This window comes from Patagioenas fasciata, chromosome 5 (assembly GCF_037038585.1).
Source record: "Patagioenas fasciata isolate bPatFas1 chromosome 5, bPatFas1.hap1, whole genome shotgun sequence".
Taxonomy (NCBI): domain Eukaryota; kingdom Metazoa; phylum Chordata; class Aves; order Columbiformes; family Columbidae; genus Patagioenas; species Patagioenas fasciata.
The window spans coordinates 18,297,004-18,322,402 of record NC_092524.1 but is presented as its reverse complement, the minus strand read 5'-3'; the positions used below and the strand labels follow the sequence as shown (position 1 = coordinate 18,322,402).

At 44.9% G+C, this 25,399-nt stretch overlaps 1 protein-coding gene across 1 annotated transcript in view; it reads right to left on the bottom strand.

Moving 5' to 3' along the window:
- Positions 1 to 8,287: 8,287 nt before the first annotated feature.
- The window catches only part of LOC136102281 (mucin-6), a 38,535-nt gene continuing 21,423 nt past the window's right edge, over positions 8,288 to 25,399 (bottom strand). The window contains exons 24-34 of the mRNA XM_065839258.2: positions 24,284 to 24,440; positions 23,415 to 23,558; positions 22,843 to 22,905; positions 20,108 to 20,269; positions 16,479 to 16,526; positions 15,658 to 16,029; positions 14,652 to 15,092; positions 11,127 to 11,570; positions 10,155 to 10,598; positions 8,664 to 9,092; positions 8,288 to 8,295 (exon numbers count right to left, since the gene is read on the bottom strand). Coding sequence (XP_065695330.2) covers positions 8,288 to 8,295; positions 8,664 to 9,092; positions 10,155 to 10,598; positions 11,127 to 11,570; positions 14,652 to 15,092; positions 15,658 to 16,029; positions 16,479 to 16,526; positions 20,108 to 20,269; positions 22,843 to 22,905; positions 23,415 to 23,558; positions 24,284 to 24,440 — 2,712 coding nt within the window. The remainder of the gene's footprint in view (positions 8,296 to 8,663; positions 9,093 to 10,154; positions 10,599 to 11,126; positions 11,571 to 14,651; positions 15,093 to 15,657; positions 16,030 to 16,478; positions 16,527 to 20,107; positions 20,270 to 22,842; positions 22,906 to 23,414; positions 23,559 to 24,283; positions 24,441 to 25,399) is intronic.

Sequence of the window (25,399 nt, the reverse complement as noted above, 5' to 3'; positions counted from 1 at the left end):
CTGCAACATAATATTGCTGGGTAGGTGCCAACCACATTTTTCTCCCTGAATTCATAAAGGAGTGGTGGTAACAAATACCACCACTTGCAGATGACAAAATAAGAAAAAGAAACAATCTCTCAACTATCCTTACTTTGTTGAAGATGGACATAATCCTTCACATTTGCTTAAAGTGACATTTGTAGAACAGCCTTTGTAACTTATTTTTTCTTCATATTTGAGTTCTCTACAATGTTCTGTCAAATGTAAAAAAAAAAAAAAATTACAGCAGAAATTAATCTTAGTCATCTTGAGTGACCTTTGTTGGATGCCAAAAGCATCCATACTCAGTTTCATAGAAACTGTTCCTATTGTATAAGACAGTTAACTAAGTCAGAAACAAGTAACACAGCAAGAGCAGGTTTTGAACTAGGCACTGAAGATGCATGAGAGTTACCCCAGAGGAGAACTAAGAAAATGCAAGTTGCTGGAATTATAAATAAGCAAAAAAAAAAAAAAAAAAATCGTGTTAAGAATATAGTGCAAATTCAGTCTGGCAGGAAAAGATTAATCCACTGATGAGGACACAAAGATGCAAATAAAACAACCAGCTGGCTAATTCTGGTGGAATAATTTCTGGTTCACAGACTTTGTAATAGATTTCACTTTTTTGAAAAATACTTAGTTCACTCATTTTAAGGACTGATTTTTTTTTAAGTTTTTTTTTTTAATTTATTTTTTAGTATTTCTAGGCAGGGAGAAGTTCACAACCTAAATGCCTGCCTGCAGTCTGGCTTTCCTTACTAGATAAAATGTATAATGCTGCATAGCAGGTAGTGATCTTGCATTTTCTCCTGACTTGAAGCAAGACACTAAGCACTTTATAAAGCAAAAAGCTGACTGAAAACACAGATTTTGCCAATGAAAGATTTTTTTTTTTTTTAAGTTTATATTAAAGAGAACAAAAGTGTTGTATACTACGAAGGCATTTTATGCACCTCTTACACTGCTCCTGTACAAAGCTCTATTAAGCACCTGAAGGTTTGCTGCTTGAAGGAAGGTTGTGGATGAAACCTGAACATTGTTGCAGGAAAGATTCAGTTAGTATTGTAGTAGGAATTTGTCCTTGGAAAATAAGGCAACTAATAACTGGACATGAGGCTAAGGTACTGTACCTGTATCTCATAAATGAAGAGCTAGGCTAGTATTTTCTTTCTGGACTGAAACATACTGTTAATACTCTGGAGAGGACTGCAGCTTTCTGAACTCATGAAAAATATTGGGAGATACTGCAGTTAAACTGCAAGGAGCAAACCTGGTAATGGTGTGGTAGGGAAGATACTGTCTTCTGAAGCACTTCCCATTCTGTGAGGTGAAAACTAAGAGGATGTAGGGAAAGCAGGGTCAATAGGAGAGGAGCAATAGAAAAAATCCCATCGACTTGGATCAAGCTGTTATTTCCTGATGATCTCAGTCAATTCGAGCCTCCTTCTTACTAAAAAACTGAAACCAGCCTCTCTGGTACTGCATTACTTTTGTAACAGTGCAGAGAAGTACAGACCGTGCATTCAATCACTTGCTCTGCAAGTAGATGATTCTGCCATGCCTTGTGGCTGGGCTGACTGACCTGTACAAGCTGTGCTCCACTGACAAGATTAGTAGTGAAAACAGGGATGAAAAGTCCTGCCACAGGTGACTCTACCCACTTTTATATATATATTAATTCTCAAATCGTGGTTTGAGAGTAGCACTTAAGCACAAATACAGTTTCCTTAGCTGACTGAGACCCTTTGTAAAAAAACTAGTCTTCTGGAGTAAGACTCGGTAAGTGATGTCTTGGATGACTTGAGCATGGTGTTCCACTTTTTGTTCATTTTTTGTTGCTGTTAGAGAAAAGTTTCTGGTTCAGTTGATCTGATTGTAACGATGGAGTGGAGGACTTTGTGTGAAGATTCCCAACACATAAAGAAATAGTATATAGGTATGTGGAAAAATTTTTAACATATGCTTCAAAGATAAAGGTGCGAATTTCATTATTAAGCAGGATAAAAGTGTGGGCATATTAGGATGCTGCGTATCCCTCCTAATTCTTGGAAAATATATGGCAAATGAAGGCTGTAACTTGTTGGTGGCAAGGTTGCACTTTCTTCAGGAATTAAACACACAGAACAGACAGTGAAATTGCTGTACAACAGTGGCGAAGGCAATAGGGAAGGCAGTATCATGGCCAAAGTACACTTTCCACGTAATTTCTCCTTTGTATGTTGAACTTGCTCAAAAGAGAAAGCGAAGCAGCTGAAACTGAGATGTTAACTCTTCTCTGGGACCTATAACAGTGGTTAGAACAAAAAAATGTGCAAAAAGAACCACACAAGAAACACTCCTTCCATTCACAGATTGAACAGTGCATATGTCATTCTGGTTTATGTTTGGAAGAGTTAATCCATATCCTAGGAAGTGTCTCAAAAAACATCTGCCTCATTGTTTTCAAATAGGACTAGAAATTAGACGTCTGCTACCTACACAGAATACAGTTAAAAATTTATAGATATCTCTTGGGAACTCACACCAGTGTTACTGGCTCCTATACTGTAGATACTAAAGTAGGACAGTTCAATTTAAAACCAGAAGAGAGGATGTTGATTTGTGTGCCTCCCTTTACATGAAGCTGTGCAAATTATAGAATATGGTATTCCTTGAATCAAAACACTTTAGATTTTAATTATGCACAGGAGCAAAAAAATGTCGCTGTACCTTGAAAAGAAAGAACAGTATCTTGCTGAAGAGAGACCAAAAAATGTTCAGCTGTGCAGAAACAGTGTATGAGAGGTAACAGGACTGCAGGCTAAGTCAAGAGATAGCCTGTCCACATAACCTACTTGATTGAGATTTTGAGATTAAAAACCAAATGATTCTGTGACTCTCCTGATACATATCCTGTCATCCAACTTAACTCAGTTTTTTTAATGTTTATATCAGTATATAGCAGGGAACCTGTTCTTACAAAATCTAAGACTTCAGACAACTACTCCATGAAAAATAACTGCAGAAAGGAAAAAAAAGAAACATGGAGCCAATGCATACAAATGGTACCATAACCAAAGAATATGTAGTGTAAGAATTCATACACTCATTAATGAAAAGATGTGCTAAAAACAAAAACGTGATATAGGAAATTATATAGATATACTTTACCTTGTGGCACTGTTAATGGTACAACAGAAGACAAGGATGTTGAAAGTTTAGAGGTAAAAGGAGGAGATGATGTAGTGCGGGTAGTAGTTAATGTTGTTGTTTGCAAAGAAGTCCTTTTAAATGCCTCTGTAGAAGCAGTAGTAATAACGCTGGGAGCAAAAGTAATTGTTGTGGATAAAACAGAAGGGATCAAAACTGGAGTGGACTTGGCAGAGATACTGGTAGGAATTACTGATGAAGTAGTCTTGCCATAGGGAGTAAATGTGGTATTCTGGGAGGAAAAATATGTAGCACTCTCAGCAGACCTAAATGTGGAAGTAGTGAGGGACGTAAGTGTAGACATTGGGCTGGTGGTTGGGGCTGAGGTGGAGGAGATTGTGGAAGTGGCAGCTGATGTCAACAGGGTGCTGAGTGAGCTTCTGGGGGCAGGTGGAGAGCTGGGACTTGAAGATGTCCTTGTCAGTGTGACTTCTATGGTGCTAGTGGGTCTCATCTCTTTGGAGACAGAGGTCTTGGAGGTGCTGCTAGCAGAGGTAGCAGCAGTCATCTTCTGCGTGGTCAGTGGTGGCACAACATGTAGCACAGTTGTCTTTTTGTGGGTGAAGGCTGCTGAGAGGAAAGCACGGATCAGGTGAGGATGAAGGCAAAAGGGGAAGGCAAAGGAGCTGGGAAGAAGCCCTGGACTAGGGCTACAGTCAAGAAAAGCAGCCCTGTGCCGTACTGAGTCTCACTGGACAAGATGGGGAGGTGTGGCCCTCTGACTCTTGCCCTCAGCCTCCTTGTCGTGCTTAGAGGCAGTCGGAGCCAATGCGCATGGCGGGCAGCAGTGCCTTGACCCTGGCTGGATAACTAAGCGTGCACACAATTGCTTGTTGACTCCCCCTCACCAGGAGCAGGGACATAATTGGAGTGCAAAACCAAAAAAAACAACGCATGTCCAGATACAGACACTAAAGGAAAAACAAACCAAAACCACCCATGTGATGCAAAGGCAATCACTCACCACCTCCCACTGATGGCCAGTACTGAGCCAGCCTCTGAGCAATGGCTACTTGGGAGAAACTTCCATCTATACCATGTTACTGCTCAGCATGATGTTCTGTGGTATGGAGTAATTCCTTGGTCACTCCTTTTGAGTCAGTGCCCTAGCCAGACTGTCCACATCACAGATGACAAAGGCAGGGACTGGGAGAATGAAGAACCACACACTGTAGAAGAAAAGCAGGTTTGAGACCATCTAAGGAACCTGAAGGTGCACAGGTCCATGGGACCTGATGAGATGCATCCATGGATGCTGAGGGAACTGGTGGCTGAAGCTGCTCAGCCACTATCCATAATATTTGAGAATTCATAGCAGTCTGGTGAAGTACCTACTTAGTAGAAAAGGAGAAATATAGCCTCCCTTTTTAAAAAGGGAAGAAAGGAAGATGTGGGGAACTACAGGCCACTCAGTCTCACCTCTGTGCCCAGCAAGATCATAGAGCACATCCTCCTGGAAACTATGCTAAGGAACATGGAAAATAAGGAGGTGATTGAAGTCAGCCAACATATATTGAATAAAGGCAAATCATGTGTGGCAAATCATGCCTGACAAATGTGGTAGCCTTCTAAAACAGGATTACAGCACTGCTGGGTAAGGGAAGAGCAAGTGAGATCATCTGCCTGGACTTGTGCAAAGTATTTTACATTGTCCCACACAACATCCTTGTCTCTAAACTGGAGGCATGTGAATTCAACAAATGGACGACTTGGTAGATAAGGAACTGGCTGGACTGAGCAACCTGGTCAGTGGAAGGTGTCCCTGCCAGTTGCAGTAGGGGTCTGGAATTAGATGATATATGTTTCCTTCTGACCTAAACCAGTCTATGATTCTATGACTACAAAAGGTCCCAGGCTGTTCAATTCCAAGGCAGAAGGAAGCGAAGGCAAGTACCAAAGAAAATGCAAGCAGGCTGTGGTGCTTGGAAGAAAGGATGGATGGAAGAGTAAGAGCAGGCAGAAGTACTGAGTAGGGCAGGAAGGAACCTTACCAGGGTGTGAGGAGCTCGGCCACGTAGAGGACACAGTTGAGGAGGAGGAAGATGCAGGCAAAGGCAGTGGGCTGGTTTTGGCTGTGGAGGGTGTGGATGACTCTGGTGCAGGGGATTCTTTTGGAGCACGCGTCTTTGTGGAAGAGAGCCTGGGCTTCATGGTTGTAAGTGTAGGCTTGGGGCTGGTGGTTGGTGCTGAGGTGGAAAAGACTGTGGAAGTGACAGCTGACTGTGACAGGGAGCTGGGGGCAGGTGTAGATCTGGGACTTGGAGACATCCTTGTCAGCGTGACTTCTGTGCTGGTGGCAGGGCTGATCTCTCTGGAGACAGAAGTGCTGGAGGTGCTGCTGGTGGAGGTGGTGGCAGTCGTCTTATGTGTGGTCAGCGGTGGCACAACGTGTGGCACGGTTGTTATTTTGTGGATGAAGGGTGCTGTGATGAAAGAGCATAGACCATTGAGGATGGGGGCTAAAGGAGAAGTCAAAGGAGGTGGTCACAACCTCAGGCCAGGAGTATGTGCAAGAAAAGCAGTGCTGTGCTGCAATGATACTCACCGGGGAAGAGGGAGCTGTGGGCTTCTGGCTGCTGCCCTCACCCTCCCCGTCTGTCATCTCCCCCAAAACGGGAACAGAGAGAGCCCCTCAAGGGTGTCATCTAACATACAAGCACCCTCTGCCTTTCCCTGAAGAGGAGCTTCTCCAGATGTGCATGTGTCCCACCAAGGAAAAGGGACAGTGTACCATCTGCCCTGTTCCGCAAAGGCAGGCCAGGCTTTGTGGGAGAAACCTGTTCTCAGGGCCATGCCAAAGGCAGAACATACCCAAGTTCTAATGCCAGTGGAAGGGATCAAGGGAGAATAAAGGAAAAGTAGCAATCAAATGCCAGAGTGGCATGAGCAAATCAGAAGGAAGGAAGAAAGGAAGCATGGATGGAGAGGAGTTGATAAGAGCAGGCAGAAGCAGTGCGAAGGGTAGGAAGGAGCCTTACCAAGGTGCGAGGAGCTCGGCCACGTAGAGGACACAGTTGAGGAGGGGGAAGATGCAGGCGAAGACAGTGGGCTGGTTTGGGCTGTGGAGGGTGTGGATGACTCTGGTGCAGGGGATTCTTTTGGAGCACTCGTCGTTGTGGAAGAGGGCCTGTGCTTTAGTGTCGTAGGTGTAGGCTTGGGGCTGGTGGTTGGTGCTGAGGTGGAGAAGACTGGGGAGGTGGCAGCTGATGGTGACAGGGAGCTGGGGACAGGTGTAGAGCTGGGACTTGGAGACATGCTAGTCAGCGTGACTTCTGTGCTGGTGGCAGGGCTGATTTCTCTGGAGACAGAGGTCCTGGAGGTGCTGCTGGTGGAGGTGGTGGCAGTTGTCTTCTGTGTGGTCAGCGGTGGCACAACGTGTGGCACGGTTGTCTTTTTGTGGGTGAAGGCTGTTAAGAGGAAAGCACAGGACTGTTGAGGACGGGGCAAGAGGGGAAGGCAAAGGAGGTGGGTACAAGCCTCAGGCCAGGAGTATGTGCAAGAAAGGCAGTGCTGTGCTGTAATGAGACTTGCTGGGGAAGAGGGAGGTGTGGGCCTCTAGCTGCTCCCCTCACCCTCCTATCTGGTTTCTCCCTCAAAAGGGGTCATAACGACAGTGCGTGAAGAATGCCATCCAACAATCAAGCATTCTCTGCTTGTTCTGGAGTCACAGATTCAGAGAATGGTTGGAGTTGGAAGGAACCTCTGGAGATTCTCTATTCCAACCTACCTGCTAAAGCAAGTTCATCTAGAATAGATTGCACAGGAATGTATCCAGGCGGGTTTTGAAGGTCTCCAGAGAAGGAAACTCTATAACCTCTCTGGGCAGCCTGTTCCCATGCTCTGTCATCATCAAAGTAAAGAAATTTCTCCTCATATTCAGATGGAACCTTCTATGCTTCAGTCTGAGACCCTTGGCCCTCACCCTACCGTTGGGCACCACTGAAAAGAATCTGGTCCCATCCTCTTAACATCCACCCTTGAGATATTTATAACCTTTGATAGGATCCGGTCTCAGCCTTCACTTCTCCAGGCTGAACAGACCCAGCTCTCTCAGTCTCTCCTCGTAAGAAAGATGCTCCACATCCTTAATCATCTTTGTAGGCCTCCACTGAACTCCCTCCAGTAATTTCTTGTCCTTTCTTCCTCCTTGGAAAAGGAGCTTCTCCAGATGTGTGTTTCTCCATTCAAGGAAGAAGGACTGTGTTCCTTCTGCTCTCTTCCACACAGGCAGGCGAGGCTCTGTGGGAGAGACCTGTTCCCAGGGCCACCACAAAGGCAGAACATACCCAAATTCCAATGCCAGTGGAAGCGGGAAACTGGCAGTGAAGAAAAAGTAGGAAGCCCATGCCTGAGTGGCATGTGCATACCAAAAGGAAAAAAGAAAGGTGTAAGAAAGGTACATGAAAGAAAAGAAGGAAGTATGAGAGCTGGGAAGAGCAAGCAGAAGCTGTGGGAAAGGCAGGAAGGAGCCTTACCAGAGTATGAGGAGCTCAGCCACGTAGAGGACACAGTTGAGGAGGGGGAAGATGCAGGCAAAGACAGTGGGCTGGTTTTGGCTGTGGAGGGTGTGGATGATTCTGGTGCAGCGGATTCTTTTGGAGCACTCGTTGTTGTGGAAGAGGGCCTGTGCTTTAGGGTTGTAGGTGTAGGCTTGGGGCTGGTGGTTGGTGCTGAGGTGGAGAAGACTGGGGAAGTGGCAGCCGATGGTGACAGGGAGCTGGTGGCAGGTGTAGAGCTGGGACTTGGAGACATGCTAGTCAGCGTGACTTCTGTGCTGGTGGCAGGGCTGATTTCTCTGGAGACAGAGGTCCTGGAGGTGCTGCTGGTGGAGGTGGTGGCAGTCGTCTTAAGTGTGATCAGCGGTGGCACAACGTGTGGCATGGATGTCTTTTTGTGGGTGAAGGCTGCTGTGAGGAAAGAACATACCTGTTGAGGATGAAGCCTAAAGGAGAAGGCAAAGGAGGTGGGCACCAGCCTCAGGCCCAGGGCATGTGCAAGTGCTGTGCTGCAATGAGACTCACTGGGGAAGAGGGAGCTGTGGGCCTCTGGCTGCTGCCCTCACCATCTCCATCCATCATCTCCCTTAAAAGGGGGACAAAGAGAGCCCTTCAAGGGTGTCATCAAACATGCAAGCACCCTCTGCCTCTCCCTGAAGAGGAGCTTCTCCAGATGTGCACGTGTTACACCAAGGAAGAAAGCGTACCATCTGCCCTGTTCCGCAAAGGCAGGCCAGGCTTTGTGGGAGAAACCTGTTCTCAGGGCCATGCCAAAGGCAGAACATACCCAAGTTCTAATGCCAGTGGAAGGGGTCAAGGGAGAATAAAGGAAAAGTAGCAATCAAATGCCGGAGTGGCATGAGCAAATCAGAAGGAAGGAAGAAAGGAAGCATGGATGGAGAGGAGTTGATAAGAGCAGGCAGAAGCAGTGCGAAGGGTAGGAAGGAGCCTTACCAAGGTGCGAGGAGCTCGGCCACGTAGAGGACACAGTTGAGGAGGGGGAAGATGCAGGCGAAGACAGTGGGCTGGTTTGGGCTGTGGAGGGTGTGGATGACTCTGGTGCAGGGGATTCTTTTGGAGCACTCGTCGTTGTGGAAGAGGGCCTGTGCTTTAGTGTCGTAGGTGTAGGCTTGGGGCTGGTGGTTGGTGCTGAGGTGGAGAAGACTGGGGAAGTGGCAGCCGATGGTGACAGGGAGCTGGGGGCAGGTGTAGAGCTGGGACTTGGAGACATGCTAGTCAGCGTGACTTCTGTGCTGGTGGCAGGGCTGATTTCTCTGGAGACAGAGGTCCTGGAGGTACTGCTGGTGGAGGTGGTGGCAGTTGTCTTCTGTGTGGTCAGCGGTGGCACAACGTGTGGCACGGTTGTCTTTTTGTGGGTGAAGGCTGTTAAGAGGAAAGCACAGGACTGTTGAGGACGGGGCAAGAGGGGAAGGCAAAGGAGGTGGGTACAAGCCTCAGGCCAGGAGTATGTGCAAGAAAGGCAGTGCTGTGCTGTAATGAGACTTGCTGGGGAAGAGGGAGGTGTGGGCCTCCAGCTGCTCCCCTCACCCTCCTATCTGGTTTCTCCCTCAAAAGGGGCCGTAACGACAGTGCGTGAAGAATGCCATCCAACAATCAAGCATTCTCTGCTTGTTCTGGAGTCACAGATTCAGAGAATGGTTGGAGTTGGAAGGAACCTCTGGAGATTCTCTATTCCAACCTACCTGCTAAAGCAAGTTCATCTAGAATAGATTGCACAGGAATGTATCCAGGCGGGTTTTGAAGGTCTCCAGAGAAGGAAACTCTATAACCTCTCTGGGCAGCCTGTTCCCATGCTCTGTCATCATCAAAGTAAAGAAATTTCTCCTCATATTCAGATGGAACCTTCTATGCTTCAGTCTGAGACCCTTGGCCCTCACCCTACCGTTGGGCACCACTGAAAAGAATCTGGTCCCATCCTCTTAACATCCACCCTTGAGATATTTATAACCTTTGATAGGATCCGGTCTCAGCCTTCACTTCTCCAGGCTGAACAGACCCAGCTCTCTCAGTCTCTCCTCATAAGAAAGATGCTCCACATCCTTAATCATCTTTGTAGGCCTCCACTGAACTCCCTCCAGTAATTTCTTGTCCTTGTCCTTCCTCCTTGGAAAAGGAGCTTCTCCAGATGTGTGTTTCTCCATTCAAGGAAGAAGGACTGTGTTCCTTCTGCTCTCTTCCACACAGGCAGGCGAGGCTCTGGGAGAGACCTGTTCCCAGGGCCACCACAAAGGCAGAACATACCCAAATTCCAATGCCAGTGGAAGCGTGAAGGGGGAGATGGAGGAAATGTATTAAGCCAATGCCTGAGAGAGCTGTGCATACCAAAAGGAAAAAAGGAAGGATATAAGAAATGAAAAGAAAGAAGGAAGCATGAGAACTGGGAAGAGCAAGCAGAGCAGCAGGAAAGGAAGGAAGGAGCCTTACCAGGGTGTGAGGAGCTCAGCCATGTAGAGGACACAGTTGAGGAGGGGGAAGATGCAGGTGAAGGCAGTGGGCTGGTTTTGGCTGTGGAGGGTGTGGATGATTCTGGTGCAGGGGATTCTTTTGGAGCACTCGTTGTTGTGGAAGAGGGCCTGTGCTTTAGGGTTGTAGGTGTAGGCTTGGGGCTGGTGGTTGGTGCTGAGGTGGAGAAGACTGGGGAAGTGGAAGCTGACGGTGACTGGGTGCTTAGAGGGGTGCTGGTGGCATGTGTAGAGCTGGGACTTGGAGACATGCTAGTCAGCGTGACTTCTGTGCTGGTGGCAGGGCTGATTTCTCTGGAGACAGAGGTCCTGGAGGTGCTGCTGGTGAAGGTGGTGGCAGTCGTCTTAAGTGTGATCAGCGGTGGCACAACATGTGGCATGGATGTCTTTTTGTGGGTGAAGGCTGCTGTAAGAAAGAATATACCTGTTGAGGATGGGAGCTAATGGAGAAGGCAAAGGAGGTGGGTACAAGCCTCAAGCCAGGGGCATGTGCAAGAAAATCAGTTGCTGTGCTGCAATGAGACACGCTGGGGAAGAGGGAGCTTTGGGCTTCTGGCTGCTACCCTCACCCTCTCCATCTGTCGTTTCCTTCAAAAAGTAAGCAAGGAGAGCCCCTCAAGGATGTCATCTAACGTGCAAGCACCTTCTGCCTCTCCCTGAAGAGGAGCTTCACCAGATGTGCACTTGTCCCACCAAGGAACACGGACAGCATACTGTCTGGCCTTTTCCACACAGGCAGGCCAGGCTTTGTGGAAGAGACCTGTTCCCAGGGCCATGCCAAAGGCAGAACATACTCAAGTGCCAATGCTAGCAGAAGTGAGCAAGGGAGAACAAAGGAAAAGTAGCAATCAAATGCCGGAGTATCATGGAAGGAACCATGAGAGTTGGGACGAGCAAGCAGAGCAGCAACGGGAAGGGCAGGAGGGAGCCTTACCAGGGTGTGAGGAGCTCAGCCATGTAGAGGACACAGTTGAGGAGGGGGAAGATGCAGGTGAAGGCAGTGGGCTGGTTTTGGCTGTGGAGGTTGTGGATGACTCTGGTGCAGGGGATTCTTTTGGAGCACTCGTTGTTGTGGAAGAGGGCCTGTGCTTTAGTGTCGTAGGTGTAGACTTGGGGCTGGTGGTTGGTGCTGAGGTGGAGAAGACTGTGGAAGTGGTAGCCAGTGGCCACTGGGTGCTGAGGGGGCTGCTGGGGGCAGCTGACGAGCTGGGACTTGGAGACGTCCTTGTCAGCATGACTTCTGTGCTGGTGGCAGGTTTGGCCTCTCGGGTGTAAGAGGTCTTGGACGTGCTGCTGGTGTAGCTGGTGGCAGTCGTCTTTTCCGTAGTCAGTGGTGGCACAATGTATGGCATGCTTGTCTTTTCATGAGTGAATGCTGCTAAGAGGAAAGCACAGGTCCATTGAGCATGACAGCAAGAGGATAATCATAGAATCATAGAATGCCCTGAGTTGGAAGAGAACTACAAGGATCATCCATTCAAACTCCTGTACCTGCATATGACAGCCCCACAATTTATACCATGTGTTTGAGACCATTGTCTTGTCTCTTTTTGCATACTGCCAGGCTTGGGCTGTGACTACCTCCCTAGTGAGCCTATTCCAGTGCTCCTCTACCTGCTGGGTGAAAAACCTTTTCCCAATGTCCAACCTAAACCTCCCCTGGCACATCTTCCTGCCATTCCCTTGGGTTCTGTCATTGGTCACCAGAGAGGAGAGATTGGAACCTTCTTCTTCCTCTTCCCTTTGTGAGGAAGCTGTAGGTCATGATGAGGTCTCCCCTAGGCTGAACAAACCAAGTGACTTTAGCCACTCCTCATATGACTTCCCCTCCAAACTCTTCACCAACTTTGTAGCCCTCTTTGTGACACTGTCCAGTATCTTTATATCCTTTTTATCCTGTGACACCCAAAACTGCACACAGTGCTCCAGGTGAGGCTGCACCAGTGCAGAGCAGAGTGGGACAATCACCTCCCTGCCCGGCTGGCAATGCTGTTCTTGATGCACCCAGGACACGGTTGTTCGCTTGGCTGCCAGGGACACTGTTGGCTCATGTTCAGCTTGCCATCAACCAGAACCCCCAGATCCCTCTCTGCAGAGCTGCTTTCCAGTATCTGGTCCCTTAGTCTGTAGGTACAGCCAGGATTGCTGTGTCCCACATGCAAAATCTGAAACTTGCTCTTGTTGAACTTTGTGCAGTTGGTGATTACCCAGTCCTCCAATTTGTCCAGATCCCTCTGCAGGGCCTCTCTGCCCTTGAGAGTGTCAATAGCTCCTCCCAGTTTAGTGTCATTGGCAAACTTATGTAGTATTCCCTCAAGTCCTGTGTCTAAGTCATTTATGCAGACATTGAAGAGTGCTGGCCCTAAGATGTATCCCTGCAGAACCCCACTAGTGACTGGTCGGCAGCCTGACCTAACCTCATTTACTAGAACTCTTTGAGCCTGGCCCGTCAACCAATTGCTCACCCACTGCATTATGTGTTCATCCAGCTATCTTCTGGCCATCTTGTCCAGAAGAATACTGCAAGAGACAGTATCAAAGGCTTTACTGAAATCTGAAAAGATCTAGTCAACAGGCTTCCCTTGGTCAACTAGGTGAGTAACCTTGCTGTAGAAAGATATTAAGTTTGTTAAGCAGGACTTTCCCCTCATGAACCTGTGCTGGCTGGGACCAATGACTGCATTGTCATTCAGATGTTTTTCAATAACTCCCAGAACAATCTTGTCCATGATTTTGCCAGGAACAGAGGTGAGGCTGACAGGCCTGTAGTTGCCAGGTTGTCCCTGTTGCCCTTCTTATAGATTGGGACAACGTTTGCCAAATTTCAGTCATCTGGGACCTCTCCAGATTCTCAGGAACATTGAAAAATCACAGAGGGAGGTCTCGCTATGACATCAGCCAACTCTCTAAGCACCCTTGGATGAATCCCATCAGAGCCCAGCGACTTGTAGGGATCTAGCTGGAGTAGCAAATCCTGTGCAAGTTCCAAATTCATTGGGACTTTATCATTCTTGCATCCATGGTTTTCTAATGCAGGGCTGTGGGGGCCCCGAAGTCCATCTCTGGTGTTGAAGATTGAGGTGATGAAAGCATTAAATGTCTTGGCTTTGTCTGTGTCCCTGTCAATAAGGTGACCATGCTTATCAAGTAATGGGCCAATGTTATTTCTAGTTTGCCTTCTGCCATTAACCTATTTGAAAAAGCCTTTTTTATTGCCCTTCATGGTACTGGCCAGCTTCAATTCTAATTGAGCTTTGGCAGCATGAATGTCCTCCCTACAATGACGACCAACATCTCTGTAATCCTCCCATCACATCTGACCTTGCTTTCACTGACCATGTAATTTTTTTTATTCACCATATATCAAAAAGAAGATCCCTGCTCAACCAAACTGGCTTTTTGCCTCATCTGCTAGACTTTTTACATTTTGGAATTGCCTGGTCCTGTGCTTTTAGGAGGTGGTACTTAAAACATGACCAATACTGATGGACCCCAGCACCTTCAAAAGCTTCTTCCCAGGGCATCTTACTAAGTAGTTCTCTGAGCAATCCGAAGTCTACTTTCCTCATATGTAAAGTTGAGGTCTCATAGCAGTTTTCCTCCCATTAACAAAGATTTTGAAGCTAACCGCTTCATGGTCGCTGAGGCCAAGGGAGCCACCTGTCACCACTTGTCCCATGAGACCCTCTCTGCTAGCAAGTATCAAATCTAGGAAGGCACCTGTCCTGGTTCCCTTAGTACCTGCACCAAGAAGTTATTGTTCAGATGCTTTAGGAATCTTCTGGACCTGTTGGTGCCAGCTGTGTGATATTCCCAGTTGACATCTGGCAAGTTGAAGTCCCCCATAAGGACAAGGGCAGATGAGTTGGAGGCTTTGCTTAGTTCTTTAAAGAATAACTCATGAGTGTCGTCATCCTGGCTGGGTGGCCTATAGTAGACAGCCATGATGACTTCTGCTTTGTATCTGTCCCTTAATCCTTACTCAGAGGCTCCTAATTTTGCTATCACCAACTGCCATCTCCATGCAATCCAGAGAAGGCAAAGGATTTGGGCACAAGCCTCAGGCCAGGGGCATGTGCAAGAGAAGCAGAGCTGTGCTGCAATGAGATTGACTGGGGAAGAGGGAGCTGTGGGCCTCTGGCTGCTGCCCTCACCTTGCTATCTGGTTTCTTCCCCAAAAAGGGGTAAAAGGACAGCACCTCAAAGGTTCCTTCCAAGAAGCAAGCACACTCTGCTTCTCCTAGAAGAGAAGCATCTTCAGATGTGTTTCATTTCAAGGAACAGGGACAACATACCTTCTGCTCTCTTCCACACAGGCAGGCCAGGCTTTGTGGGAGAGACCTGTTCCCAGGGCCATGCCAAAGGCAGAATATACCCAAGTGCCAATGCCAGAGGAAGAGGGAAGGAGGGAGGGAGGGAGAGCAAGCAGAGCAGCAGGAAAGGAAGGAAGGAGCCTTACCAGGGTGTGAGGAGCTCAGCCATGTAGAGGACACAGTTGAGGAGGGGGAAGATGCAGGTGAAGGCAGTGGGCTGGTTTTGGCTGTGGAGGATGTGGATGACTCTGGTGCAGGGGATTCTTTTGGAGCACTTGTTGTGGAAGAGGGCCTGTGCTTTAGTGTCGTAGGTGTAGACTTGGGGCTCGTGGTTGGTGCTGAGATGGAGGAGGACACTGTGGAAGTGGCAGCTGATGGCAACTGGGTGCTGAGTGAGGTGCTGGGAGCAGGCAGAGAGCTGGGACTTGGAGATGTTCTTTTCAGTGTGACTTCTGTGCCAGTGGCAGGTCTGGCTTCTCTGGAGACAGAGGTCTTGGAGGTGCTGCTTGTGAACGCACTGACAGTGGTCTTTTGCGTGGTCAGAAGTGGCACAATGTGTGGCACAGTTGTCTTTTTGTGGATGAAAGCTGCCAGTAGGAAAGAACAGGTACATTGAGGATGAGGACAAGAGGGGAAGGCAAAGGAGGTGGATACAAGTCTCATGCCAGGGACACGTTCAAGAAAAGCAGTGCTGTGCTGCAATGATACTCACTGGGCAACAGGAAGGATTGCAGCTCTGGCTGCTGCCCTCAGCCTCTCCATCCAACTTTTACCCAGAAGGCCAATAAAGTCAACTCCTGAAGGGTGCCTTCCAACATACAAGCACCCACTGCCTCTCCCTGGAGGAGGAGCCTCTCCAAATGTACATGGAGCAAGGAACAAGACAGGGCACCTTCTGCTCTCTTCCACACAGGCCAGGCTTTGTGAGAGAGACCTGCTCCCAGGGCCATGCCAAAGGCAGAACATACCAAATTGCTAATGCCAAAGGAAGTGGGAAAGTGGGAGTGAAGGAAAAGTAGCAAACCAATGTCTGAGTGATATGTGTGGATCTAAAGAAAAAAAGGAAGGATGTAAGAAATGAGAGGAAGGAAGAAAACATGAGAGTTGGGAAGAGCAGGCAGAAGCTGTGGGAAGGGCAGGAAGGAGCCTTACCAGGTTGTGAGGAGCTCAGCCATGTAGAAGACACAGCTGGAGAGGGGGAAGATGCAGGCGAAGGCAGTGGGCTGGTTTTAACTGTGGAGGTTGTGGATGCTGTAGGCTTGGGGCTGATGGTTGGTTCTGTGGTGGAGGAGACTGTGGACATGGCAGTCGATGGCAACCAGGTGCTTAGCAGGGTGCTGGGGGCAGATGGAGAGCTGGGACTTGTTGATATCCTTGTCAGCATGACTTCTGTACTGGTGGCAGGTCTGGCTTCTTGGGAGACAGAGGTCTTGGAGGTGACACTTGTGGATGCACTGGCAGTGGTCTTTTGCGTCGTCAGTGGCAGCACAATGTGTGGCATGGTTATCTTTTTGTGGGTGAAGGCTGCCAGGAGGAAACGACAGGTCAGTTTATTGTGACAAGGTATGATGAGCAGTTTGGTCACATGGGTAGTTCTGGGGTAGATGACCTGTGTTAGGGTATGGGCAAGAAAGGCAAGAGCAAGTCCCACTTATTTTAATTGTTTTAAATCTGGATGTAGAGATCTATGTCCCCCAAACTGTCCCATCCCTTCCTGCTGCTTCTCAGAATTGCAGACTGGTGATGGTTTTGAAGGATGTCCTGTAGCAATTTGTCTCTCTCTTTCCCCCTGGAACTCTTGAGAGGGAAAGAGGTTTGTCTACGTTCATTTGCGATTCCATTAGTTGACAGGCAGTCTACCATTTGTGTTCTGCAGACTGTGCTGGAAAGGATGCATGGGAAAACTGAGTCTACTGAAGGGACAGACATAGGTCATGGATGACTCTTAGCTCTATCCTGACCAGAGCACTCACCTGTTACTACTTTACTAGTTGGAGTCTTAGCTCTGGTTGGCTCCCTTGCTACAAAGAAAGGGATGAGAGAAAAGAATCGTTGAGTTTTGGGAAGGATTCTAGGCAAAGCACCTTGTGGTGTTTCCTCAAATGAGGTTGTCCTGTTCAACACCAAGACAGCACAGGCATGTGGAGCCTACTGGGTTTAAATGGGAAAATTTTAGCCTGGAGTTGAGTGCACACCTTCTTTCCCACCCTCCACTGGTGACCCTTTTCCCCCAGGTTCAGCACTGGCCAACGAGGTGGCATTTGTTGAACCACACTTTTCATGGATGTGCCAGAGCCTGGGCATCCATTGGATGGAGAACATGCCTTGTGTTCTGTCTGTCACCCAAAACTGTCCTGAGGTGTAAAATGGAGATGAGTTTCCAGTTTCACTGCCTTCTGTTCACCCCACAGTGTGTTCTAGGGGAACCACTGTTAAGCGGAGGGAGTGTGTGTTAGCTTATCTCTGATTGCTAGCTGTAGGGTAGCAACTCATGGATATGTGTAGCCTGCTAAAGGCTTGTGCCCCAGAGTGAAACCCCTGAAGCAGCAAGGGAGGAGGATGCTGTTAGGGTTGTGTGCAGGGAAGTTCCAGGAGCTGCCTGGGTCCCAGGAGTCCTATGGCAAGGGCAATGGGAACTGAGAATGAATACCAAAACTGAAGCCTATGAGGGACATGCTGCTTAGGAGAGAATGGTGGACCTGGAAAGAGCAAGGAGAGTAGCATGAAGGGTAGGAGGGAGCCTTACCAGGGTGTGATGGTCTCAACCGTGTTGAGGACACAGTTGAGGAAGGGATAGAAGCAGATGAGGTGGAGGTGGTAAATAAAGAGCTGGGGCTTGGAGATATCCTTGTCAGTGGGACTTCTGGGATGCTGGTGGGGCTGGCCTCTCTCAGGACAGTGGTGCTGCTGGCAGACATGGCAGGTGTGGTTTTCTGTGTGATGAGATGCTGCACAAGGGGTGCCTTTGTTGGTCTTCTCTGAGTGACAACTACTGAGAGAAACACACAGGTTGATTGAGAGTGGCAAGGCAAGATGGGAAGGCAAAGGAGGTGGGTGATTGTCAAGCAGAAGCCCCAGGTTATGGGTGGGCATAAGAAAGGCAGGATTGGACCACACTGAGTATTACTGGACAAGAGGGAGAAATGGGGCAATGGTTTCCCCCTAGAAAAAGTACAGGACAAGAACTGGGCCTAAAGGATGCCCTCTGACAATTCAGCAGTCCCTGTTTCTTCCTGGAGCTTGTGAGGGAAGAAGAGCCTCTCTGGATGTGCATGTCTCCCCTTCAAGGTGTTCCAGACTGGGCAAGAACATCCTCTGGGAAAGCTGGAGTAAGTGAAGCAGAGTCTTAGGCCAAGGGTGTTCCTCAGCTCCCTCTTACCTACTGGGACATGGTGGTGCAGAGTTGTTGCTTGGCTTGCCTCACTCTCTGTAAAGTAAGGAAGAGTGGATATTAGTAATGATTAAGAGCTTCTAGGGTTCCTAGTTAAAGTGGGTTGGGATGCTCCCTTAGAGGAAGCTGTAATTGCTGGCAGGAGACCCAAAAATTGCTAAAGACCCATATTTGTGCACCCGAACAGTACAGTGTGTGAGACATGCAGATTAGGAAAGAGTGTACACCTGCCCTACTACTACAGTAGACTTTCCCCTACACAGTGTCCTAACCTCTGGTGTCAGTTGCTAACCTAGCAATTCAGCAATTCACATTACAATACAGCCTCAGAGGAGACTGTCCTTGTCTGACATCCCCACGTGCAATTTCCTTTTTTTAATATTTATTTTTTGGATAATTTGTTACAATGGCAATAAAGAACACACGTTCTGCCATCTGTGTGTTTTTAAGAACTCGCTTTGAAGCACAGAGAGATTTTGCATAAATTTGGAGGAAGCATGGAATATAGCCTCAAACAGAGATTTCAAGTTTAAGATGATATTTCGATGTCAGATGCTTGTTCCATCAGCAAAACACACGAATTTCCATTTTTATCACACTTCTTCAGTTATCCATGTCATTTCCTATCTATTTGCGATGTTAAGACACCTTTTTTTATAAGGAATACAGTTGTCTTGTGAGTAGTGGCTTCACCTGGTGGATATGAAAAAGCGATATTTACCTACTGTTGTTTAGGCTTGCTGAAAGTTGTGATATGAGCTGTAGCTTGAGTAGGTATTGAGGTGGTTGTAATTTCATTTTTGAAAGTGGTCTAAAAGGGTGGTGTGGTGAGCCTTACTTTTTCTATCTCTGAAGCAGTGGTTGATGAGACAACAGGTCTAGGCTTTGGTTTAGTGGCCATGGTTCTTTTTATTGAGGTAGTTATGGAAGGAGTAGTGATGTTGGAAGTCATGTTTGATGTGGTAAAAATTAATGTAGTATGTTCTTTCAGAGTAAAGGTAAATAATATAATGTGAGTAATCAATTAATTTCATAATTGAAAATAGGTAAATTATGAAAAGCTACCCATATTCCATAGATCCACTTTTCACCCTTGAACTTCTGAATATTTTCTGTGTAATTGATAGCATTCATGTTCTCATAAGTTTGCAAATCTTTCTCTACCTCGATTTGTTTTCTTTTGTCTAGTATCTATCTTTGTTTGAATTTTCTGTATTTTTTCCTGTATTTGATATTTTGATATAATTTTTCTAAGAGTCGTAGAATCATTTTGGTTGGAAAAGACCTATAAGATCATCAACTCCAACAATTACTTTAACACTGTCAAGTCCACCACTAAAGCATGCCCCTAGGAAATTAATCTACACATCTTTTAAAAACCACCAGGGATGGTGATTCTATCACTTTCCTGAGCAGCCTGTTCCAATACCTGAAAACCCTTTCTGCCTTCCAAATCAACCACAGTTTCAGCTTTCCGTAATTTGTCTTACAAAGCTAAATAACATCATACTGTAGGACTTGCCTTGTGCCAGTGCAAAAGTTGTCTGTCATAATGGCAGCCTTTGAAGCTGTGTTTTGACTCCTGTGGGACCCCTTTTTGACTCTGCTTTTCCTGATAGCCTGGGTCCTGGATGGCTTATTAGTTGAAGTGCATGTTGATGGGAAACTTCGTATTGTTATGAGTCTCCACAAGCCATAGAATCAGAAAGTAATTTGTGCTAGAGGAGTCGTCCTCCTGAGAGCAGGACTCTAGAATCCTAGACAAAGCTGCTGCACTGATACCTGTGTGATTCTGCTTTGGTGTCTGCTTACGTTATTCAGAGTTACTAGGTTGGGTGCTCCTTGTATATGACTGCATAACTGAATCAGTTGTGGAGAGGAGGCTGAAGCTGACCTAATAAATCCAACTGGAGCTGAGCTGGCTCACTGCTTATAGAACTTCAAATGTGCTTCTCAGGTGAGTCACACAAGTGAGTTTTGGTCTTATTTTTAATGTAGTGTCTATATCCTTCCTCTTTCCATGCAACTTTGATCTATACTTCTGAGCATTTGTGGTTTACAAACTCCTTTATGGAAGCCTTCTTCGTGATTTGGAGTCTTATGTCTGGATGTTAAGCCAGCTTGCGATGCTTTCCTGGTAGAGTGCTATCACAACTAGGTATAGAGTGGGCTTACTAAAATTTATTTTAGATAGTAACACTAAAAACCTACCAGTTGTTGACTTTATTGTGACAGGATGTGATGCTGATGAAGTTCGTGGAACTGTGATTCTTGAGGTTATTGTTGGATTTGTAGTCTTAGTTGATACAGCAGTTGCAGAAGAAGAACTACTAGGTACTGTTGATAGGGTACTTGTGGTAGAGCTTCTCATTACTTTAGGCTGCACAGTTGTTACTAAGAGCAAAAAAACCCAAAATTAAGGGATAAGAAATAATTCTTAATAATCTATTTATAATACATCTATACAAATTGAAAAATATTTCTGAGGTAAAAACAGTCTTAGTAACTATTAGTAGTAACTACTATTAAAAACCATTACTTTACTTTTAGATGAAACATTTAAGAAGTTATCCATCTATTCCTTTACTACTACGTGCAGTGAAAACATTGAACAGGAATTCTTGCAGAAGTTTTATACATTTTTCTTCACTTTAAAGTGAATTTGGCATAAATACTTCTGCATAACAGCAGAGATGGAATTGTATTTTATTATTCACACAGCCAACAGTGTGAAGTTTTTCCAGTACCATCTGTCATCTAGTCCAACTCCCCTGCAATGAGCAGGGACATCTTCAGCTACATCAGGTTGCTCAGAGCCCCATCCAGCCTGACCTTGAATGTTCCCAGGGATGGGGCATCTACCACCTCTCTCCACAACCTCTTCCAGTGTTTCATCACCCTCATCATGAAAAGTTTCTTCCTTATATCTATACTGAATCTAACCTCTTTTAGTTTAAAACCATTACCTCTTGTCCTATTGCTACAGGCCCTACTAAAAAATCTGTCGTCTTCTTTCTTATAAGCTCCCTATAAGTACTGAAAGGCTGTAATGAGGTCTCCTTTAAGCGTTCTCTTCTCCAGGCTGAACAATGCCAACTCTCTCAACCTGTCCTCATAGGAGAGGTGTTCCATCCCTTTGATCTTCACGGCCCTTCTCTGGACCCTCTCCAACAGGTCTACGTCTTTCCTGTTCTAAGGGCTCCAGAGCTGGATGCTGTAGTCCAGGTGAGCTCTCCCCAGAGTGGAGCAGAGGGGCAAAATTACCTCCTTTGACCTGCTAACCACACTCCTTTTGATGCAACCCAAGGTACCATTGGCCTTCTGGGCAACAAATACACCTTGCCAGGTCATGTCCAAACTTTCATGCACCAGTACCCCCAAGTCCTTCTCCACAGGGATGCTCTCAGTCCCTCACAACCTGTATTGATACTGGGTGATGCTCTGACCCAGGTGCAGAGCCTTGCACTTTGGCCTTGTTGAACCTTAAGAGATTCACATGGGCCCACTTCTTGAGCTTGTTCAGGTCCTTCTGAATGGCATCCCATCCTTCAGTCATGTCAACCACACCAGTCAGTTTGGTGTCATCTGCAAATTTTCTGAGGGTGTGCTCAATCCCAACATTCATCAGAGATGTGACAGAAGTCCTCATTCAATAACAGAGATATTTCATTACTGGTATCTGGAAGTGCCTAGGTATACTCAGGAAACACTGTTTTCTCACTATGTTTTTTTCTTAAGCTGTCTAACAAATATTTCTGGGAAAATTTTCATTATAATTGTGATACCAAGTTACTTTTCCTCATTGCATCTTATGCACGTGAAACTGGTGATACCACTACCTCAGGTAAAAAAGAATATTGCTTACGTCATAAACACGTATCAGGACATATATCAGTGTGTAAGTACTAGCTTGGTCAACTATGTGAACTAACCTGTTGAAGGTGAAAATACTTCAGGTGTGGCACTAGTACTTTCCTCTCCTGTTGTGTAAAGGTAAAACAGGTTAAGTTTTTGAATGAAAGCATATTAAAATATTCCATATAAGGCAAATTTCAGATTGGATTAAAAGGATTGTGCTATAGTAATGAGACACTCCTGAAAATGCTTAAAATTACATATTTTGGTGGTATACTTCACATGAAAGGACTTAAACAATGACAAATTATCTCATAATTACATTGAACACAACAAAGTTTCTGCTGTGTTTCTTATGATTTTTATGCTTAAGGACACCTCATTTTCCAGGGTTAATGGAAGCATGTTTTTTTAATGTAGATGAGGTCATTAGCTGAGATCCTGGTTACACAGATTAGAATTCTGTACCATGAGAAAAATTGTCCCTGACTTTTTTTTCTGTCTGCATGCAAATCCAATCTGTGCAGCTAGATTCTATCCAAAACATTATTTAATAAGTTTGTATATAAATAAACCATATGGTAACAAACCTCAAGTTAAAATACTTCAAAAAAATATCTAAAAAGAGATTTACTAAGTAGAGTACATTAGCTAGTTCTGATCCTCTTCTATGTGTTCCCTTTTTTTTTATGAGAGATGCTGAATATATGAGACACGTGCTTCTGCTGGGGTAGCCCCTCACACTGATGCACCTTCAGGAATACCCACATTTTGAAAAGTATTCACAGTTAGAATAGATACAACTTTTCTTGTTGCTAACTAAAATCACTCAGAGTCATCCAGCTTCTGTATTATCACATTCCATACCCTAATCCTTCTTTTAATTAGTTATTTTTATTCCTTTATTTACCATGGTTTACATGCTAGCAGTACAGTAATAGGGTTATTTTGAAGGAAAGTTATGTTTGGATCAGCACTCATTAATTGAGAGGTTACTAAGAAAAATACCTTACTTGAGAACACACAAATGTTTTAGTTGTGATTTCCAGTTACTGTAGAGAAAGAGGATGAGCATACAAGGTGCTGCTTACCACATGGCATGCATCTTTCTTTCTCATAGTCGAAGTATTCATCATGAGAGCAGTTGTAACAGCCTGAAGAAAGGGGAAGATAAGTTTGTTTTACATTTCTTGAGGACAGCATTTAATTTATACTATTTATAACATCTTACGTTTCTTTTATTAAAAGAAATCCAATTGAAACATCATCTATTCAGGCAAACATTTCCAATATCATCCTCAGAAGAAGGTTCCGCCTTTGTAGTATTTGTTTTTTTGTTTCTCCAACTATATATCCATTTGCCTAATAAAATATTAACTGCTCTCTCCACGTTTTCTTACCTAAGTACAGTGTATTCATATGATTTGGTGCAAGAGAATTTCCCTTTAAGATAGGCTGAGCTCAGTATAAAGCTAGATATGGTACAGGTACTGAGTTGATTATGTATTTAAAACAGTAGTAATTAGGTAAAGATCAGCAAAACTTCTTCAAAGATAGCATCAATTAGAATAGTATTTAACTGTGATATCACTGATTTAAAAGACAGCACTGAAAATAATTACTATGTTACTGTTTCCTGGTTTACACTAGCATAGCTTTTTACCTTCAATGTTGACATATTTGTAGTTTTGATTTGGACAATTACAAGGCCTGTAATGCCAGGTGCAGTTGCCATTGTTGTAGCCATAGGAGTAAGCATTACCACTTCCTATTTTTTGATGAGAATTGTAATATTCACAATAGACAGCTAAAAAAGGTAAAAGCAAGACAGAAATCAGAATTTTTCAAATTAATGTGATTTTCAAAGGGCTAAAGAGAGGACAAAATTAATAAAGAGTTGGAATAAAAAGTTTTTTCACTGAAGTTTTTATAATAACTTCTGATTCTCCGGTGAAGTCAGTTTCTTTTTCTGTAGATACACTAAGCAGACATTTCCACAATTTTGAATGCATAATACAGTGACATGTTGAAAAGAAACCATCAAATGACAGCTCTAACATTGATTTATAACACACTCATCCTCTTTATTTTTCCACCATATACAGTGTTCTGAAACACTTTGATATCTTTTTTTTGTTTTAAAGTGTTCCAGCCAACACAGCTGTCTTTGTTTCCTTGACATCCAGACAGAAGGTGGATTCACCATAGCTGAAATGAAACATATTTTTTTACCAATTACTCCCTCTGCTGAAGAAGAGTTCACTGTACAGTGGCAGCAGAAGAAACAGCCTACCTTCTGTGACCACGTTATTTTCTCTCTCATTACTCCATGGTAAAAAGAGAGATCGTTTTTTGGTTAATTTAGCACAAATGAAAACTACAGATTTCAAAACTCAGCTGATTATATGCCCATAGAGAAAAGGCAACTTAGGAGGTACCTATTAAGCAATTACTTATGTTGCCATATTAATATACACACAATAACAATAATAATCCCTTAAACCAGTTTAAAGAGAGCTTAAAGAAACTTACGACAGAACTCAGGGGTCCTCCAGTCAATGCAGATACCTTTATCTAAGCACGCCATGGCATATACTGCAATGGCATCGCACATGCATTCACAGTCCCCTCCAATGTCACAACCACAAGAGTCTCGAACACAGGCCTCATAATAGGGCATACGATTCACCTGCATTGGAAAATGAAGCAATAAGTTTTCTAGGATTCTTTTGTGCCTATTTGTTAAGAAGGTCTTTTTCTCTGTGCTAAAGACTATGTGGTCCACTGAGACTAACTAGTATTTCCTCTAAATACTTGTCAAAGTAATTACGATCCTCTTCAGAGAAATCTTTTTAGTAAGAACGTAGGTGTCTTCACATCAACAATAGAAACTGATGGTGTTTTGCCAGATATGTATTTCTAAATTCATACTAATGCTGAACATATTATGTATAGTCAGCTAAAAATTCCCAACACACTGCCATCCATTCAGGTACAAGTGTGTAAATTCACCAGCTGTACACCCTCCAGGGATATGCATGAGCACTGCAACATTATCTACATTTCTCACTTGTTTTCACTTCCTGAAGACGGAGATTTTCCTTCAGAAGGCCTGGCTTTGATGAACTTTGCAATATTTTAATTTCCACAAAGTGGGCAACTTAAAACAAATGGAGGGGGTTGATGATATCTTGCTCTTGGGCTGATCTGCATCTTCTAAGTAATGCTGTTGATTTACTGATGAGAACAAGGGTTTTCAGACTTCTCATTTGTTTTTCTAACTAACGCTAAATGGTTTCAAAAGGGTAAATAGTTCATTAGTCAGTATCCAGCATCATCAACAGACTGACTAATTTCTGATACTTAAATATTATTTTTTTTTCACTCTGATATTTTTAACTAATCAGTTAATGCTAATACTTAGCTTTTGTGCTTACAAAAAGACTAGGGAAGTGCAAATGTGAAATGATGTAGATTAACAGAAATGAGAGCCATTAAACCTTTAAAATATTTTTTATTAAAATATAGCCATAAATATTTTTAATATATTTTATTAAAACATTTTGGGGAAGAGAAAATTAAGTGTCAGTGTGTGAGCATTTAGGAAGAATACAGATTATGCCTATAAAGAAAAAGAAGACCAAATCA